Raw genomic sequence first — 17700 nt, 5'->3', positions numbered from 1 at the left:
CAGACAGACAGACAAGGCAGTATGTATCATGACACCATACACAGAGGTCACAGGGCCGCTTGCAGGAGTCAGTTCCATATCATGGGTCGCAGAGATTAAACTCAGGTCTTCAGGCTTGGCCAACTTTACCTGCTGAGCCATCTTGGTAGGGTAGCAGCTCGTCTGAAAGGAGGAACGTTGTATAGAAAGGACCCACTCCTCTGTTAACTCAGACTTCTAAACAAACATCCTCACGCCCAGCCAGAATTTGCTTTGGTAAACAACTATGAAAATGTCATTGTACCTATCCAAAAATGTCCAAATATCTCTTCTGAAAAAAATTACCTCTCCCAATCCCCTGCCTCGATATCTCCAACTAAGGTTCTTCACCTGCTCGTTGAGATGTCTATTCTGTAAAATGAGAACTGAACAGGAGTTACATTTTTAGGGTTGGAACTCACCATACAGCCCCTGCCTAGAATCCTCCAGTGAGGGGCTGGGGGCGTGGCTCAGTGGTAGAGCCCCTGCCTAGAATCCCCCAGTGGGGGGCTGGGGGCGTGGCTCAGTGGTAGAGCCCCTGCCTAGAATCCCCCAGTGAGGGGCTGGGGGCGTGGCTCAGTGGTAGAGCAGCTGCCTAGAATCCTCCAGTGAGGGGCTGGGGGCGTGGCTCAGTGGTAGAGGGAAAGACACTGGGCATGAGTAAAGCTATGACACATTTGCTACACATCTGCTCAAACCAACTTTATATTTTCAAACATTTGAAAATGTGGAGGCTGGAGACATGGCTCAGTCGTTAAGAGCACTTGACGCTCTTGCAGAGGACTGAGGTTTGATTTCTAGTATGCATGTGGCAGCTCACAACTGTCTGTAACTCCAGCTCCAGGGGATTCGACACCCTTTTCTGCTACGTTTCCATACAGTCAGTGAAATGCCCAGGCACATTAAAGTAAAAATAAACAAAATTTTAAAAGAAGATATAAATACTACACCATAATTGTAAGCATCATGGCAGCCATGTTTTAAAGTGCTGAAGGTGATGAACGGTTCTGGAGATGTAGTGCAGTAGTAGAGTGCTTACCCAGCATGTACAAAACCCTGGGTTCTATCCCAAATGCCCCTTTCACAAACCCTACACATTACAAATTTTGAAGGTTCAGACACGGGGGCCTACACCTGTAATTGCAGCAATGGAGAAGTGGAGGCTGGAATATCAGGAGTTCAAGGCCATCCTCAGCTGTCTAGCAAGGGGGAAGCTAGCTAGCCTTGGGTACATGAGCAAAGAAAAAGTGAAGTTAAGCTGGTGTCCCAATAAAAGTAAAATAAAAAAAAAAAGTATGATTAAAGTTTGCAATGGAATATTTGGCTTGAAAAAGTCAGACCAGGTGTGTAACTCAGGCTTGTCACCCCAGCAGTGTGTCCGTCACTCTAGCACTCTGTCTGTCACCCCAGCAGTGAGATGGCTGGTGGAAACTGTGAATTCCAGTTTGTACTGATGTAAAGAAATCCTGTCACAAAATTTAATTGGAACGATGGGAGGAAGGACTGAGAGATGGCTCAGAGGCTGACGTGCTTGCCTGGGGATATAAGAAGCTGAGTTGGAATCCCCAGAACCAGTGTTAAGCTAGACAGCAGAGCAGTGAGCATTTGGGGTCCCAGCACCTCCACAGAGAATTGGGAGGTGGAGACAGAAGGATCGGAACGAGCTCTCAGGCCGTGTAAGGCGGTGTAGGGCTGTGACAAGAGCGATCCTGTCTCAGGGTAGAAACCAAGGAGTGATACCTGAGCTCGTCCTCCGATCTCCACAGATGCTATGGCACGCACAAACCCACACTCACACACAGACACAGATGCCGTGGCACACACAAACCCACACTCACACACAGACACAGATGCCGTGGCACGCACAAACCCACACTCACACAGACACAGATGCCGTGGCACACACAAACCCACACTCACACACAGACACACATGCCGTGGCACACACAAACCCACACTCACACACAGACACAGATGCCGTGGCACACACAAACCCACACTCACACACAGACACACATGCCGTGGTACACACAAACCCACACCCACACACAGACACAGATGCCGTGGCACACACAAACCCACACTCACACACAGACACAGATGCCGTGGCACACACAAACCCACATTCACACAGACACAGATGCCGTGGCACACACAAACCCACACACAGACACAGATGCTGTTGGCACACACAAACTCACACTCACACACAGACACAGAACGAGGAAAGAGAATATCGATCACAGTGGTGCATACCTTTTATCCCAGAGCTCACAGGGCGGAGGCAGGAGAATCTCTGTGAGTTCCATGCCAGCCTGCTCTATAGGACTAAATAGAGACCTTATCATGGAGGAGGAAGAAGGAAGAGGAAGAAGAGGAGAAGAAAAGGGAGAAGAAGAAAAAGGAAGGAAGGAAGGATGGATGGAAGGAAGGAAGGAAGGATGGAAGGAAGGAAGGAAGGAAGGAAGGAAGGAAGGAAGGAAGGATGGAAGGAAGGAAGGAAGGAAGGATGGAAGGAAGGAAGGGTGGAAGGGAGAGGAGAAAGAAGGACTGTCTATGGCATGGCTCATGGGTAAGAGCATTGTTCTGCAAACCTAAAGGCCCAAACAGACCCCATCTCCCAAGTGAAAGGGCAGGCTCAACCATGCGGGCCTGTAATTCCAGCATTGGGACCAGGGGCCAGGGGCAGGCAGATCCCAGCCTGGCCACAATGGGATGCTCTCAGTTCTGAGAAGAAACCCTGACTCAAGGGTTTACAGTGGAGAGCCATAGAGAAAGACACCTGCACACATATGTGCACATATATTGCATACCACACACAAAAAATGGTTAAAATAATTAATTTTATATTACATAGCCACAATAAAAGCACATAAAATCAATATTTTATCTCATATGTTCAAAATATCATCTCAACGTGTAGTTGTTGAGTTGTTCAAATTGTTGGGAGGTTTTACCACAGAAGTGTTTGACCTTTGTCACACTTCACACGCCTGTCTAAACCCACCATGTTTCGATTGCTTAACGGCCATGGTGCCTACCACACTATGCAGAATTGGTCTTCTTCAATCCTGTCTGCCAAGATTCCATCCCTTTTGCCAAGCACCTGGCCTCCAGGGCCACACTGCAAACATCTCTACAGACAGACCTGTGGCTTCTGTGCCCCTCCCAAATCTACAATCAATCCTGCCCACAGCACCCAGACCAAAGCCAGGCTCTCCAACTGCACATGTTTGGGTAGAGCTTCTTTGCTGTAGGAGCACCATTGAGTCTCAATCTCTGTGTGAATTTGCATAAATCTGCATCTCATTTGCATGTCAACCTAAATCACCTCAGATGGTCATCTCAAAGTCAGGGAGGCGCTGGGCTGGATAGGAGTTCTCTAAATGTCCTAGCCCCTGCTTCCCCTGGAGCCCCTCGTCCTCTTCAACACAGTTCTCCTCCTCCTCCTCCTTCCCCAACTCTCCTTCCCTCTCTTCCTCCTCCTGTTCCTCTTCATCTTCTTCCTCCTCTTCCAGGATGGTGACAAGCTCCTCCCGCAGGGTCCCCATCTCCAGTCCCAGGTCACACAGTTGTCCCAACAGCTGGACATCCACTCGGCGCAGGTTCCCCTGTACAGATAAAGGAACGCCATGGAGATACCCCACAGGGAAAAAGAAAACCTGCCAGAGCTTCATGGGGGCAGGTCTCAGCTGTCCTGTCCTCCTGGCCAGAGACCACACTGATCCCTGGGTCACGCCACCTGCTTCTCCTCCTGCCTTTTGATCTCCATACCTCTGCCTGTCACTGCGCCTTCATCCCCGTGGCTCCTTCTCTTAGTCTCTGTCTCCAAACCTCTGGCTCCGTTTTCTTATCCTTGCCTTTGGTCCCTCCCAGTCCCCATTCCGTCTGGGGTCCTGCCTGTTCCTGCTCTTAGTCTCTAGTTTCTACATCTGTTCTCTGGGATCGGCTCCAATCCTGTCTCTCATGCTCTGTCCCCACCCCTACCTGTGTCTGTCCCCATTTATTTTATCTTGTTTTGTTTTCGCATGTGACCTCAATCCACAGCCCAGGCTGGATTCAGGCTTTTGCAGTTCTCCCGCCTTGGGCTTCTGGGTGCTGCACTGCAGGGATAATAAGCCCCAGGCCTGGCTGATCCTTGGCTATGTCTACCTTTATAATACTCATATTCTTTCTCCTCTTCTATCTCTATGAGGCCCTTTTACTTACCAGCTCCTCCCAGATCCGCAGCAGCAGCTCCTTGGCACCCCCAAGTTCTGCCCCTGAAGACATAAGGGCCTGACCAGGATTTCCGTCTGGTGGGGGCATCCTCAGGGCCTGGGGGAGTGGGCCCAACCCACTGGGCTCCAGTCCAGCCTGCTTCAGCTGCGCCCACAGCTCCATAGTCTGAATCATGGGTTGAAGAGCAGGAAGTAGCAAGGTCCAAGTGACCTAGTCCCCTGGGAAGCTGTGGGATGCGCCGAAGGCTGGGAGGGAATGGCAGGGACATCCCAAAGTCCACTCTTCACTGTGAATCAGCTGACCACATTTTCTTTTCTTTCTTTCTTCTTTTCTGGAGTCCAACGTCCGTGATACCACAGGGTCCAAAGATAACGTTGAGCAAAGGTCCAGCTTCACCCTGCTGCCTCTCAGGTTGATACCCTCCCACCCTCCATCCCTGCTTAAGGCACATGGTGCTTGACACCTAAAGAGGCTGAGCTGCCTTCCTTACTAGGTCCTCCCTGTTGCCAACCTTCCTTGGCCTCTTTAACTGAATGACTTTGGTCAGCCCCCAACTTGGTCCTTGTCTGTCCCCTGCCAGGGCTTTGCCACCAGTATGCCCAAAGAGCCTCTGTATGGAGGCTGCGGGCTAGATCTACTTGCCACAGACTTGTCAGCATTGTGTCCTTGCAGAGCAGTCAGAACTGGGAAGTGCTCAGGTCTTGCTAGATAGGCCAGTGGCTCAGCGCCCAGGCTTGGGCTCAGACCTCACACTGCTGACCCCCCTCAGCCCAGACTCCAGTTCTGCAAGTCTCACATCCTGACATCAGTGTGGTCAGCACAGAACTCCCACCTTAGACCCACCGGACCCATTCCCTGTACAAGTGGAAACAAGTCTCCATAATCTGGGTAGCTTAAAACAGTGCAAGGGGGTTGCAGAGATGCATCAGAGGGTAAAGGTGCTTGCCACCAAGACTAATAATCTGAGTTCAATCCCCAGGACCCACAGGACGAAAGAAGAGAATTTACTCTTGCAAGTATCCTCTGTGACACACACACACACACACACACACACACACACACACACACACACACTTCAATCCCTAGCACTGGAAGGGGAAAAGATAATTCTCTTACTATTCTGAAGCATAAAGTAGGAACACTGGGCTTGGCTGCTTCTAGAAATTCTAGGAAAGAATCCACACTCTACTCTTCTGAGCTTCTGGAAGCTTCTTTCTACTGCAATCTTTTGCATCCGGCATCCTGACTCCTGTTGACTCCAGTAGCCATCCTCCTGATAGGACCCTCCTGGTCATCACCCAGTCACCTATGATAAATAATATTCCTGTCTCAAGATCCTTAACTGGCCAACTGGTATGTCACACCTTTAATCCCAGCACTGGGGAGGCAGAGGCAGATGGATCTCTGAGCTCAAGGCCAGCCTGGTCTACAGAACAAATTGCAGGACATCCAGAGCTACACAGAAGTACCCTGTCTTGAACCCGTCCTGCAAAAAAAAAAAAAAAAATGAAGCCTTAAACTGGGCCTTGGGGTACACATCTATGATCTCAACCTTTAGGAAGCTGAAACAGGAGGATTACAAGTTCCAAGCCTGCCTGAACTATAAAGTAATACTACTAGGAAAAGGGGTGTGGCTCAGAGGGGAAGGGGAGGAGAAGGTAGACTGTTTTTTAAGTAATAGTCAGAACATAGTAGTTTGAAGGAAAATGTCCCCCATCGGCTCAGACAGTTGAGTGGTTGGTGGTGGTTTGGGGAGGTTTAGGGAGAACCTTGGTGGAGGAAGTACCTCATTGGAAGTGAGCTTTGAAAGTTTAAGGCTTAGACATTTCAGCTTTCTTTCTCTGCCCCTTGCTTCAGCTGAAGATGTGAGCTCTCAGATCCTTGTTCCTGAGCTATTTTTGCTGTTGGTTACAATCTGTGTCCACTGGGATAGACTCTCAGCCCTCTGGAACTGTGGCTCTTCCCTCTGTACATTGCTTCGAGTCACAGCCTTTTATCATAGCAACAGATACAGTCACAGTCTGTAAGCACTCCAGGACAAGGACATCTGTGGTTGGAGGTTGTTCAGTCTGCCAACACCACACCTGCTCTACAGACTTCCGCTGCTACCCTATACCCTGCCACACCCTAATATATTGTCCATTTTTACTTACATTTTATCCAACACTAGCTTTAATTTTTTTATATTCACTTCTTATCTATTGCCTTTTGGCCTAGAATGATGACTGCCTAAGAAAAGGGCTGTCAGTGTGACCTCAGTACCCACTGTGAGAGCTCAGTAAACACTTATCGAATGAATGAATAAGAGAATCCACCAGGACTTCATATTGAGGGCTCGGCATGTGACTCAATTGGTTTACCCAGCATGCAGGAGACCCTAGGTTTAGTCCCCAGCACCTCATAAACTTCTGACCACAGAACACATTAGTAATAAATATGTTTTTTAATTGAAAAAAGTTCAAGGCAAGTATCACATACATGAGAGACCTCGTGTAAAATTAATAACTCTCTTAATAAGTCTGGATGGGCGCTCCAAACTAAAGGCAGTCTATTAAACTCAAGTCTAACCTGGCCACTACCTCCTTACTGAGGAGAGAAGCCTCAATGGTGTAAGAACACTGACTACTCCAGAAGACCAGGGTTCAATTCCCAGCACACACACATGGGGGCTGGCAACTCCAATTCCTCTTCTGGTCTCCAAGGCATTGAACACACGTGGTGCAGATCTGCATGCACACAAACACACACATATAAAATAATTTAAAAACCTAATAATAAGGCCAGCAAAATAGCTCCGTGGGTAAAGGTGCTTGCCGTGCAAGCCAGGGGACCTGAGTTCGCTTCCTGGGCCCAGACTCAGTTCATCTCCACACCTGCGCAGCGGCGTGCACAAGTGGATACACACAATAATAATAAACAAAAAATAATACTCAGCCATACTGTTTCTGCTTTAAAGAGATACTGTATGAAAACTAAACCAATGAACGCACTCGGGAAAAGTAGATCCTAACAGGAAAGACCACCTCCTCCCTCACGGAGAGTGCGAAGATCCCTTTTTAATGAAAAGGCGCTCGAACTCCAATTGGACTAAAATGAGTGCGCGCCTTTAAAAGGCGGGCTAAAACAAAACAAGAGAGGCGTGGCCACGAGCCGTTAATGTCTGAATCACGTGTTAGGCGGGGAAAGTCCCGCCTCTTCTGTTTACGTTACCTGGCAAGATGGCGGCGCCCAGAGCGGTAGGTGACCGCGGCGCCCGGAGCCTCGGAGCTACAGTTCACTTTGTATCTCGGCCCTCGAGAGCTCTGTCAGCCTCCTGGAAAGCAAAAGCTCGCAAGAACAGAGCGTCTCCTGCCCGACACCTCGCCCGGGAGACGCCGCCTGCGGCTGCCGAGGGACACAGAGGGTCTCGGGTCGCTCGGTAGAGAAGATACCAATGGGATGAGGGTCGTCTAGCCAATCAAGAATAGGACAGCTCTTCCAGGGAGAAGGACTAGGGTTGGAGGACGCAGAGCTGAGGAGGCTTTTGCGCGAAATTCCGGGGGAATTTAAGGATCTTGTAGTCCTAGTATTTGGGAGGTGGAGGCAGAGGGATCAGGAGTTCAAGGTTATCCTTTTATGTTTCAAGTGGAGGCCAGGCAGGGCAACATAAAATCCCATCTGTAAATAAGTAACTAAACCTTAATAGAGGGAGAAAAAAAAAAAAAGTCAAAGAACAGGGTGTGCAGGCAGGAGCCAAGAAGTTAATTTGGCGGTCCGAGGAAGAACCTGAGGGAGATTCATAGAACTTCGTTAAATTAGAGAATGTATTTAGTAGTAAAGTTTTTTTGTTGGTACTCATTGCGTTGGGTTCCATTTCCATCACTGACGGGCTGGTCAAGAAATTAGTCATTTGGCAAAACCCTAAGGAGGACTGGGTAAAATCTGGGCTGGGGAAATGGTTCATTATTAAAGCACGTGCCCTTGAGTTGGTTAAAAGGGAGGGCATATCGGGTCACCTGTAATCCCAGCACTCTGGAGGTAAAGACAGTTGGTTCCTCACACGGCTAGACTGACTGAGTTGGGGTGCTACAGGTACAAATGAGAGACCCTGCCTCAATACCTAAGTCAAGGACAGTTGAGGAAGACAGCTGGCCTCGACGACCTCTGGCCTCCATACGTAGGCACATTTGTGCAAAGGACACCATACATTTGAATAGGCATACATGTGGATGCACACATAACCCCTGCCCCCCCTCCCCCAGAGAGCTGGTGAGAAATTAAGGTATAACGGGAGTTTGAGGGGAAAAGTGAGGATTTGATGGAAAATTAGAAGAACTTGAGAAAAACCAGACTGGCTGCATTAAAGAAAGAATTTATGGTTGGTTAAATAGAAGAACTTGGAGAAAAGGTTTGGAATCCCATAGGTTAAGGATTGGGGAAGTGGACATACTGGGGACTGACCACAGTGCCTTATGAATATTAAACAGAGACTCTAGTCCTGAGCTACACCCCAAAATTAGGGCGGGGCTGTTACCAGAAGGATTTTACAAGACTCAGGAAGCACAGGCTGAGGCTAAAGGTCATGATGTAAGAGTTAGGGGTGGAATCCAGCTCCAGGCTCAACTTCAATCCTTTTCCTCTTCTCCAGTTCCTGCACCTGGGCACCCGAGAATGGAATGGGAAAGCCAGAGGCATCCACAGCATGAGCAAGTTGGTGACCCCAGACAGCAATCAGGAGAAGAAAAGAACACTGTTGCAGTTCCTCTCGGACCACTTCCAGGACATCCAGACTCTGAGACAGTACTTGCTCCAGAAACAGATCTCGAAAGTCAACAGTGAGAATCGGTGAGAACCCATGGCTGACAAGACCCCAGGGAGACCCTGCTGGCCAGACCTCCCAGCTAGAGCCCCGGCTCCTGCTCTGGTCAGTCCCAAGCCAGGTTGTGGCTTCCACTGACAGCATGACAAGCTCACATCTTCATCACTGGCTGTTCCTTCTTGAGGACTCATTATACAGGCACTTCTGCCACTTTGGGGTCAAGCTGGCTTCTCAGACACACTTAGCAACAATGCAAATCTCTCACATCTCCATTTAAAAGAAATCATACCCTTAAGCTGTCACCATCCAAACAACAGGTGCCACCAGCCACCCTGTTACTAAGGGTGAATTTTCTTTTGCTTCTCTCTGCCTTCACATGTAGTCTGTCAATGTTAGAGGATTCCCAGCTTCCTACCATTTCACTGTGTGGCCTACTCTGATATCTTTCATGTTAAGGTAGTGCCTTAGTGTTCTAAGTGTGAGAAGACACTATGGCCAAGGCAGCTTTTAAAAGACATCATTTAAGTAGCAGCTTGCCTACAGTTTCAGAAGGTTAGTCCATGACCTTCCTGGTGGGAGCTGGCCTGGCACTGGAGCAGTAGCTGAGATCCACACGTTGCAAGCCCAGAGAGGAGAGTGTGAGACTGGGCCCAGCCCAGTGACACACTTCTCCAACAAGGCCACACACACCTGTTAGTCCTTTCCAACAGTTCTACCAATGGGGAATCAAGCATTCAAAGATGAGCCCATGGGAGCCGCTCCGATTCCTCCAGTGCAGTCAGTTATGACGTCAGCTGGGAATCAGTGGGTGTGCTGCGAGGCCCCTTTACCGCTGAGCGGAGCCACCTCCAACCTGTTGTGTGGTTTTTGAGAGAGGCTGTCACATAGCTCCTGACCCTTTGTGTGCCACACCTGGCCAAGAAATGACTTAACATCTTCTCTAAATGAGTCTGCACAGTCGGGCTGCCTCTGATTTATCCTCATCTCCGAACTGGTCCTCTGGGATTTGCTTCTGTTGTTTCCTGCTTTGTAGTTCAACAAAGGCAGAGACGGCTGTCAGCTTTGGTCACCCCTGTGATCCCAGCACTTGATGGAATGCAGATTTGTAGCCAGGCTAGTCCATATCTGCTTGGTGCCCTGTGGTCTGCCCCTCGACAAAATGGTACACCGTGAGAAGTCCCAGGCTTCACCTTTGCTCTCATTTTCTCTGCAGATCCTTCACTAAGATCCAGGAGAAATATGGCCCATATATCACAGGTGCTTTCTTCATCCTGAAGCAGGGAGGCGCAGTCAAGTACGCAGCGGTGGTGACGGGGTGTGGGTAAAGCTCTTCTGCTGTCTAATGGCTGTGTGGTAGGGGCCTTGCTCCTAGACTTCAGTTCATCATTTGAAAGGAGCTGGCTGGTGTACCCAGAGTTGAGGTAAAGATAGGACAGTCCCTGAGGCTCTCTTGCTCTCCAGTCAGCCTAGCCAGACTGGTAAGCTCTGGGTCCAATGAGTGATCCTGTTTAGAAACACAGTGGAAAAGCAGCCAATAGAGATGCCCTAGTGACCACTGGCTTACATGCATGCACTTGGACATGCACAAAGACAGACATGCAAATGCACACACACAAACACATTTATTTTAAAGTAACAGCCAGCCCTTTAATCTCAATGCATGGAAAGAGAGGCAGCTGGCTCCCTGTGAGTTCTAGGCTAGCCATGGCTACATCTTAAAACCTCCTCTTTTTAAAAAAATTTTAAAAATTATATACAGCCAGACATAGTGGCACACACCTTTAATCCCAGCTCTCTGGAGGCAGAGGCAGTCTGGTTTACAGAGCAAGTTCCAGGTCAGCTCGGGACTATTCAGAGAAACCCTGTCTCGTAAAAACAAAAAGTTGTTTTTCTGCTGCGTGACAGTGTGTGCCTGTGACCCAGGGCTGGGAGACAGCTGCAGGTGCATCCATCCGTGTGTCTCCTAGCTGGACCTGGTGCATGTGCCTGTGATCCTAGCTGCTTTGGAGGCCCAAGCAGAATTACAAATTTTGAGCTATGTAACAAGATCCAAGGCCATGTCATATACATATAAACGTCTATTTACTCGGTGTATGGGGTGTGCTTCTGCTGTGTGAAGGTCAGAGGACCACTTGAAGGACACACTTCTTTCCGTCCACCCTGGGGCCCTGAGGCACTAAATCAGCCTTGGCCTCAGGCAGCTTTACCCACTAAGCCATATCATCAGCCCCCTGGTTATTTTGTTTTCTTCTTTCTGGGAAAATACAAAGTTTCTGTACGCCTTATATACTCTGTCCTACCTGGTTTGAACCTGTGCCAACATCCTCAGCACGAGATGTGTGTCTGAAACTGTTAGCAAAATCTCATGCATGTGGCTCTTTCCTTTAGTGTGTGTTGGGGTGGAGAGTGTTGGTAGGGTGTCACTCTGAAGCCCAAGCTGGCCCTTGAATTCCCAGTGCTCCTGCTTCAGCCTCCCAAACATTAGGCTTTCAGGCATGCAGCCATGCCCACCTCGGTCCCCAGCTCTAATGCTAAGCAATACCTGGGGCTTCTGGTCCTGTGTGAGGGAGTATGAAGAATGTCATCTTGCCACCACTGCCAGATGGCCACCCATGGGAAGCTGGACAGTGACCCTCAGCTGACTCCTCATTCTAGGTTTCAGGACAAGGAGTGGATTCGGCCAAAGGACCGTGGCCATTTTCTTGCTGAATTACAGCAGTTCCAGGAGGTGCCTGTGGAGGCTGTGGATGCCAGTGGCTGTGCCATCAACTACCAGGGCCTGAGCAACCTCTGTGAGTGGGCCAGGATGGGTGGGTTTCCTTTTGTGATGGGCTCCAGAAAGACCCCCTGATGTCACCACCTGCCTTCTTACTCACCAGTGCCCCTGAAGGAGCTGCGGTCCCTGTCACTGCAGCGCTGCCCCAATGTGGACGACTGGTGCCTCAGCCGCCTCTACCTACTGGCTGGTTCACTGCAGGAGCTCTCACTGGCTGGGTGCCCCAGAATCTCAGAACGGGGCCTTGCCTGCCTCCACCACCTCCAGTAAGATCTCTGTTCAGGCTGCCACAGGGCAGAGTCGTGAGGGCATCTCTGGTGCTACTAGCCATCTGCCCGTACCCTGATCTAGTACCCAGGGAAAGTAAGCACAGCTGAGCATGTGTGTCAAGAGGATTCAGTGACTCCTGGCTCTGCTTCCTTTACATGTGGATGGAACTTTGTTAGTCACACTGTTGGAGGGTCGTAGCCAGGGGTGTGGCTCAGTGGTATAGCAGTTACCCGGAATCCCCCAGGGAGGGGCAGGGAACTCAGCAGATCTACTGAGTTTGCTCAGAATGACCAGCAAGGGGCTAGAGCTGTGGGTCAGCAGTAGAATACACTAACCCTGGGTCCCTTCCTTATCTGCATGCAGATAGACACACAGAGTACACAGAACCCACCTTCCACATGTACACATAGGCATGGATGCCACTCATATCTGTCTTTCTTGCCCCTTCAGGAACCTCCGCAGGCTGGACATCTCAGACCTCCCTGCTGTGTCCCACCCAGGTCTCACTCAGATCCTGGTAGAAGAGATGTTGCCCCATTGTGAGGTCCTTGGAGCTGATTGGGCTCAGGGTCTGAAGCTGGGGCCAGACGAGCAACCTCCAGACACATCTAGTCCCCTCTCTTCCTAGCCTGTGGCCCCACTCTCGAAGGGTCTTGTGAGCTCTGTGGAGTGTCTGAAGTCTTCCCACACTCAGGCTTCTGGGGTAGTCCATTCGGCACGGAGGAGCATGAGCAGACGAAAAGACTGCCTCAGGACTGACTCACTGCTGCCTGCAGCTGGCAAACATCTGTTGCTTGGGCAGACAGCCGTCCATGCACAGCTGCATGCAGCCCCAGTTTCCCACTTTCCCTGTGTGTCAACATTTCCCTGGACTCCCACACACGTTGATAGGGACTGTGGCTGACAGGAGAGGTACGTGGCTGCAAGCCCTTTACGGTGAGAATTCTTCCCTGTGCCTACACTGACTAAAATCCAGCAGCACCCAAGACCCATGTCACTGCCCACTGATTTACTGACTCGCACCTTCAGGAGTGGGAGTCCAAGTGGAGATGAGTGAGGAGATATTCTCCTCATCTGGTACAACAGTACAGGGCCCTGGAGAGAACCCACGAGGACTGTGCAGGGGCTTTAGAGTGTGCTGTGTAGCAGGGTATCTGGGTGCCTCAGGGCAGCAGTTCCCCAGCACCCTGTCAACTGTGTCGCCGGTGGCTCTGCCATGCCTCCAGTACACTGGGAACGTGTGATTCTTTATATTAAACTCTGGCTGTTCACATTACCCTGTGGCTTTACTTCCCAACTGGATCCAGATGGCACCAAATGCAAAGTTCTGGGGATAAAGATTCAAGATGGATTTGGGGGGGGGGGGCTGGGTCTTCACATATGGGCATAGCAGTAATTTCCTTGCTGAAAAAAATAAAAACAGGATGCCATAAATCCTGTCGTGCAGGGCATCCCAATCACCTGTGGTGGATGCCAACAAGCTGCTGACTGCAGCATGTGCCAACAGCTGTGGTTTGGGTGCTGGTATTTTGAAGAGTACCCTTGAGAAATTGGGAGCGTGTGTGTGTGTGTGTGTGTGTGTGTGTGTGTGTGTGTGTGTGTGTGTGCATGTGTCAGGGCTCCCATGCTAACTCCAGAAGCTCATTCATGGAATGGAGTCAGATTCATAATCAGGCTTTGACTCCTGCCCCCACCCACTTCAAGTAAGTGCATCACATTGGGGACAGTGCCCATAGTGGCCAGAAGAGGCATTGCATCCCCTGGAATTAAGAGAGGTAGTTCTGGGAACCAAGCCTAGATCCTCTCTGCAAGAACAAAAATTGCTCTTAACCCCTGAGCTATCTCTCCGCCCCATGTGCCCATTATTCTTAAGATCCCAGAAAACAGATCTGTCTACATAGCAAGTTCCAGTACAGCCAGAGGTACACAGTGGGAAATTCCATCTCAAATACATACATGCATGCATATATACATGCTCAAGGGTGTCCTCTATTGCTAACAAATCCATAAAACCCAGGTCAAATGGGGTTGCTCCAGAACGTGGAGAGAAGGGGCCTGTTGGGCTCCAGCTGGTAAAAACGGGATAGGGTAGTATAGCTCTGTGGTCACATGCACAAAGCTACTGGTACTAATCAGTACTTTCTCTCTGGTTGGTTGGTTAACTGACTTGAACGTGGACCTGACAGTACCCTGAAGTTAATAAAGACAAGAAACTAGATATGCTCTGGTCTGACATGGGACCAGATAATAAAAAGGCCTCAAACTATGGTCACCCCAAAGTAATCTTCAACCCCTGGCCCTTCATTACTCTGTCCCACGTTCTCATACATCACAGCTTTCTATTGAGCCCTCCTGGTTCCAGCAGCTGTGTGGCGGCTTCTGGTTGAACCCCAGGCTGCACACCAGCCCCGCTTCCTGGAAGACTAAGGCCCCAGGAGGCAGGTATCAGTCACAGAGCCTTCAGCGCCCTTAGGGAGACGCCAGTAGTGCTCAGAGGCATGGACGAGCTTCTCCCAAGGCCCTAGGCTAGGCTGGGCTTGGCCCGCCCTACCCCTTGGCTATCTTCCTCACCCTAGCTCGAACTTATTCCATTAACGTTCACCATTTCCTCCCCACTCTCTTCCTCCATCTGTTCCCACGGGCTCCATTATTCAAACTTGGAGGGAGGAAATCAGGGCTGGAAAGATAACAGACTCTGGGCGCTAGTACACTGAGTTCCGTTTATATCAGGACAGTCCTCCGGAACCAGGTAGGCGCAAAGGGTCAACAGGGGTTTGGGGTAGGGAGCTGGCTTCCTCCCAACCTAGGTCCCTGGAGATATGGGAAGGCCCTACCTGCTGGCCTCCCCAGACTGCTGGCAAAGATTCAACGGCAGAGGCCCTTAGGGCCGGGATGTAAACAGTTAGACACCCTCCTGCCCCAGGGGTGGGGCATAAGGCCCAGAGCATCATAGGGCGGGGCCCCCTCCCAGCTAGATGGAAGTGATAGGAACGCTGGTGGCTCATGCACAAGTTGGAGGTTCAGACAACTAACTCGGGGGATCCTCAGTGCACCTCACTTCATCGCTTTCTACTGCTCTCGCGTGCCCTCCCTTGCCTCCTCGATCTCCCTGGTCCTTCCTTTCCTCTCTGGGTCCTCCTCCGACCGTTCCCTGGTTTGTCAGGCTCTGTTCTGACCTCTTCCACCTGTGCGACTTTCTTCTGCCTCCCCTTCTCTGCTCTTCTAGTTGCCTGCCAAGTTCTCCCAGGTTTTTCTTGTCGACATCCCTTCTCTCTCGCGACCCCTGCAAACACTCCCTGCCTCCTCCACCCGGCTCACAGCAGTCACGACGCTTTCGGGCGGTGGCCTCGAGGCCTCGAACTAGCCCTTTGGCCTCCCTTCTCTTTGCTCATTGGGACCGCCCTCGCAGGTCCGCCGACTTTGGCCACCCCTAAACCTTTCCCCGCTGTCTCTCCAGAAAACCAGCCCTAACTCGCCAGGGCGCGTCTCCCTGTCTGCCTCCCCTTCACGGCCCCGCCCCGGCTCCTCCCGGCCCCAGGGGCCCTCCCGCCCGCCTGCCCGCCCCTCCAGACTCGCAACGCGGGCTGGGCCGGCAGCCTGAGGACGCACAGCTGCAAGCAGGGAGTCCGGGCAGGGCTTGACCCGAGGACCCCCCAAGAGCTGGCGGAAGCTGGACCCAGAGGTATCTGGAGCCCCAGGCCCTGGGGTGGGGTTACTGGAGGGGGTAGGTAGGTTTCCAAGAAGGTAAAAAGGAGTTTCCCCGGGGAACTGGGACTCCCGAAGAGACAGAGGACTGAGGGAAAGGGGGTAGGAACAGCGTTGGAGCTGGAGCGATACTGCAAACATGAAACACCTTGACTACTGGAAAGGGAAAGAATGGGGGTGGGGGGAGGCGGTGTTCAGTCTAGGATATCGTTAACAGTTGGATACTGTGGGTCAGTCTGCCTAGGGTCAGGGTCTCAGAAGCCATTACTGAAACTGGGTAAGACCTAGGCTGCTTGCCTGGACTCTGCTGGGCCCTCTTTGGAGATCCATCCTGCACCCTAAAGACTTCTGTGGCTCCTTGTGACTCTTGCAGCCCCCACCGGTGGCCCTTTCCCTGGGCCGGGTCATGCGCTGCCGCAAGTGCCAGCTCTGCCTGTCAGCACTACTCACACTCCTGGGCCTCAAAGTATACATCGAGTGGACATCTGAGTCCTGGTTTAAAAAGGCCGAACCTCGGGGACCTCCGCCCAGTCCCACACCACCCAATGCTGAGCCCACCCTGCCCGTCAACCTCTCAGCACGCCTGGGTCAGACTGGACCACTGTCTTCTGCTTACTGGAACCAGCGGCAGCGGCAACTGGGAGTCCTGCCCAGTACAGACTGTCAGACTTGGGGGAATGCTGCTGCCTCAGAGATCTCGGACTTCATCCTGTACCCCCAGGACCTAAGGCGCTTCTTGCTGTCAGCAGCCTGTAGGAGCTTCCCACTATGGCTGCCTGCAGAAGGCAGCCCAGTGGCCAGCTGCTCTAACAAGGATGTACCCTACTTGCTACTGGCTGTCAAATCAGAACCAGGAAACTTTGCAGCACGACAGGCTGTGAGGGAGACCTGGGGCAGCCCAGTCGCTGGGACCCGGTTGCTATTCCTGCTGGGGTCACCATTAGGAATAGGGGGGCCTGACCTAAGATCACTGGTGACGTGGGAGAGCCAGCGCTACGGTGACCTACTGCTCTGGGACTTCCTAGACGTTCCCTACAACCAGACACTCAAAGACCTGCTGCTGCTGACCTGGCTGAGCCACCACTGCCCAGATGTCAAATTTGTCCTGCAGGTTCAGGACGATGCCTTTGTGCACATCCCAGCCCTGCTGGAGCACCTGCGGACCCTGCCACCTACCTGGGCCCGCAGTCTCTACCTGGGTGAGGTCTTCACCCAGGCCAAACCACTTCGCAAGCCTGGAGGACCCTTCTATGTGCCGAAGACCTTCTTTGAAGGTGACTACCCAGCCTATGCAAGTGGAGGTGGCTACGTCATCTCAGGACGCCTGGCGCCCTGGCTACTGCAGGCAGCAGCTCGAGTGGCACCCTTCCCCTTTGACGATGTCTACACTGGCTTCTGTTTCCGTGCCCTGGGCTTAGCGCCTCGAGCCCATCCAGGCTTCCTCACAGCCTGGCCAGCAGAGCGCGCCAGGGACCCTTGCGCTGTTCGCGGCCTGCTGCTGGTGCATCCAGTCAGCCCCCAGGACACCATTTGGCTCTGGAGACATTTGTGGGTCCCAGAGCTCCAGTGCTGATCCCCAGAGACAAGCTGGGGTGGAGGTGGGGGTGCTGACCTGGCCTGAGTCCCTCCTAAACCCTTCCTAGCCAAAAGTGGGAAGGCCAGACAAGGTGGCAGACTGTGTTTACCTACTTACTGATTTTGAAAAATGTGTCCTTTCTACTCTGAGGCCAGGAGCTATTTTTTTTTCCTGTGGGACCCCTGCAGGGAAGGTAGATGCTGCTGCCCCTCGACCCTCATGCACGACACTTCCCAGCCTAGCCTGGCAGGTTCCAGGGTGCATCCTGGACACTTCACTGGACATGGCTGCTGTGGCGCTATATACTCCTACAGTCCCACAACTAGAGGCTAAAGC

At 51.5% G+C, this 17700-nt stretch overlaps 3 protein-coding genes across 3 annotated transcripts; 2 read left to right on the top strand and 1 right to left on the bottom strand.

Moving 5' to 3' along the window:
* Positions 1-3350: 3350 nt before the first annotated feature.
* Positions 3351-4401, bottom strand: ERICH4 (glutamate rich 4; the record flags this gene model as incomplete). The annotated part of the gene is made up of 2 exons (XM_080909037.1): positions 3351-3629; positions 4228-4401. 2 exons carry the CDS (start codon positions 4399-4401, stop codon positions 3351-3353), a joined length of 453 nt encoding a protein of 150 aa, XP_080765163.1.
* Positions 4402-7444: 3043 nt separating this feature from the next.
* On the top strand, positions 7445-13359 carry DMAC2 (distal membrane arm assembly component 2). Its single transcript, XM_080908366.1, has 6 exons — positions 7445-7475; positions 8867-9063; positions 10251-10331; positions 11693-11829; positions 11917-12079; positions 12534-13359. The coding sequence occupies exons 1-6, from the start codon at positions 7458-7460 to the stop codon at positions 12709-12711; spliced, it is 774 nt and encodes a 257-aa protein (XP_080764492.1). The 5' UTR covers positions 7445-7457; the 3' UTR covers positions 12712-13359.
* Positions 13360-15560: 2201 nt separating this feature from the next.
* Positions 15561-17422, top strand: B3GNT8 (UDP-GlcNAc:betaGal beta-1,3-N-acetylglucosaminyltransferase 8). The gene is made up of 2 exons (XM_080909170.1): positions 15561-15765; positions 16162-17422. Exon 2 carries the CDS (start codon positions 16195-16197, stop codon positions 17359-17361), a length of 1167 nt encoding a protein of 388 aa, XP_080765296.1. The 5' UTR covers positions 15561-15765; positions 16162-16194; the 3' UTR covers positions 17362-17422.
* The last annotated feature ends 278 nt before the right edge of the window (positions 17423-17700 follow it).

The sequence above is a fragment of the Micromys minutus genome (assembly GCF_963924665.1).
Source record: "Micromys minutus genome assembly, chromosome: 32".
Classification (NCBI taxonomy): domain Eukaryota; kingdom Metazoa; phylum Chordata; class Mammalia; order Rodentia; family Muridae; genus Micromys; species Micromys minutus.
Note: the sequence above shows the minus strand (reverse complement) of the source record. Positions and strands in the feature narration are given on the sequence as shown.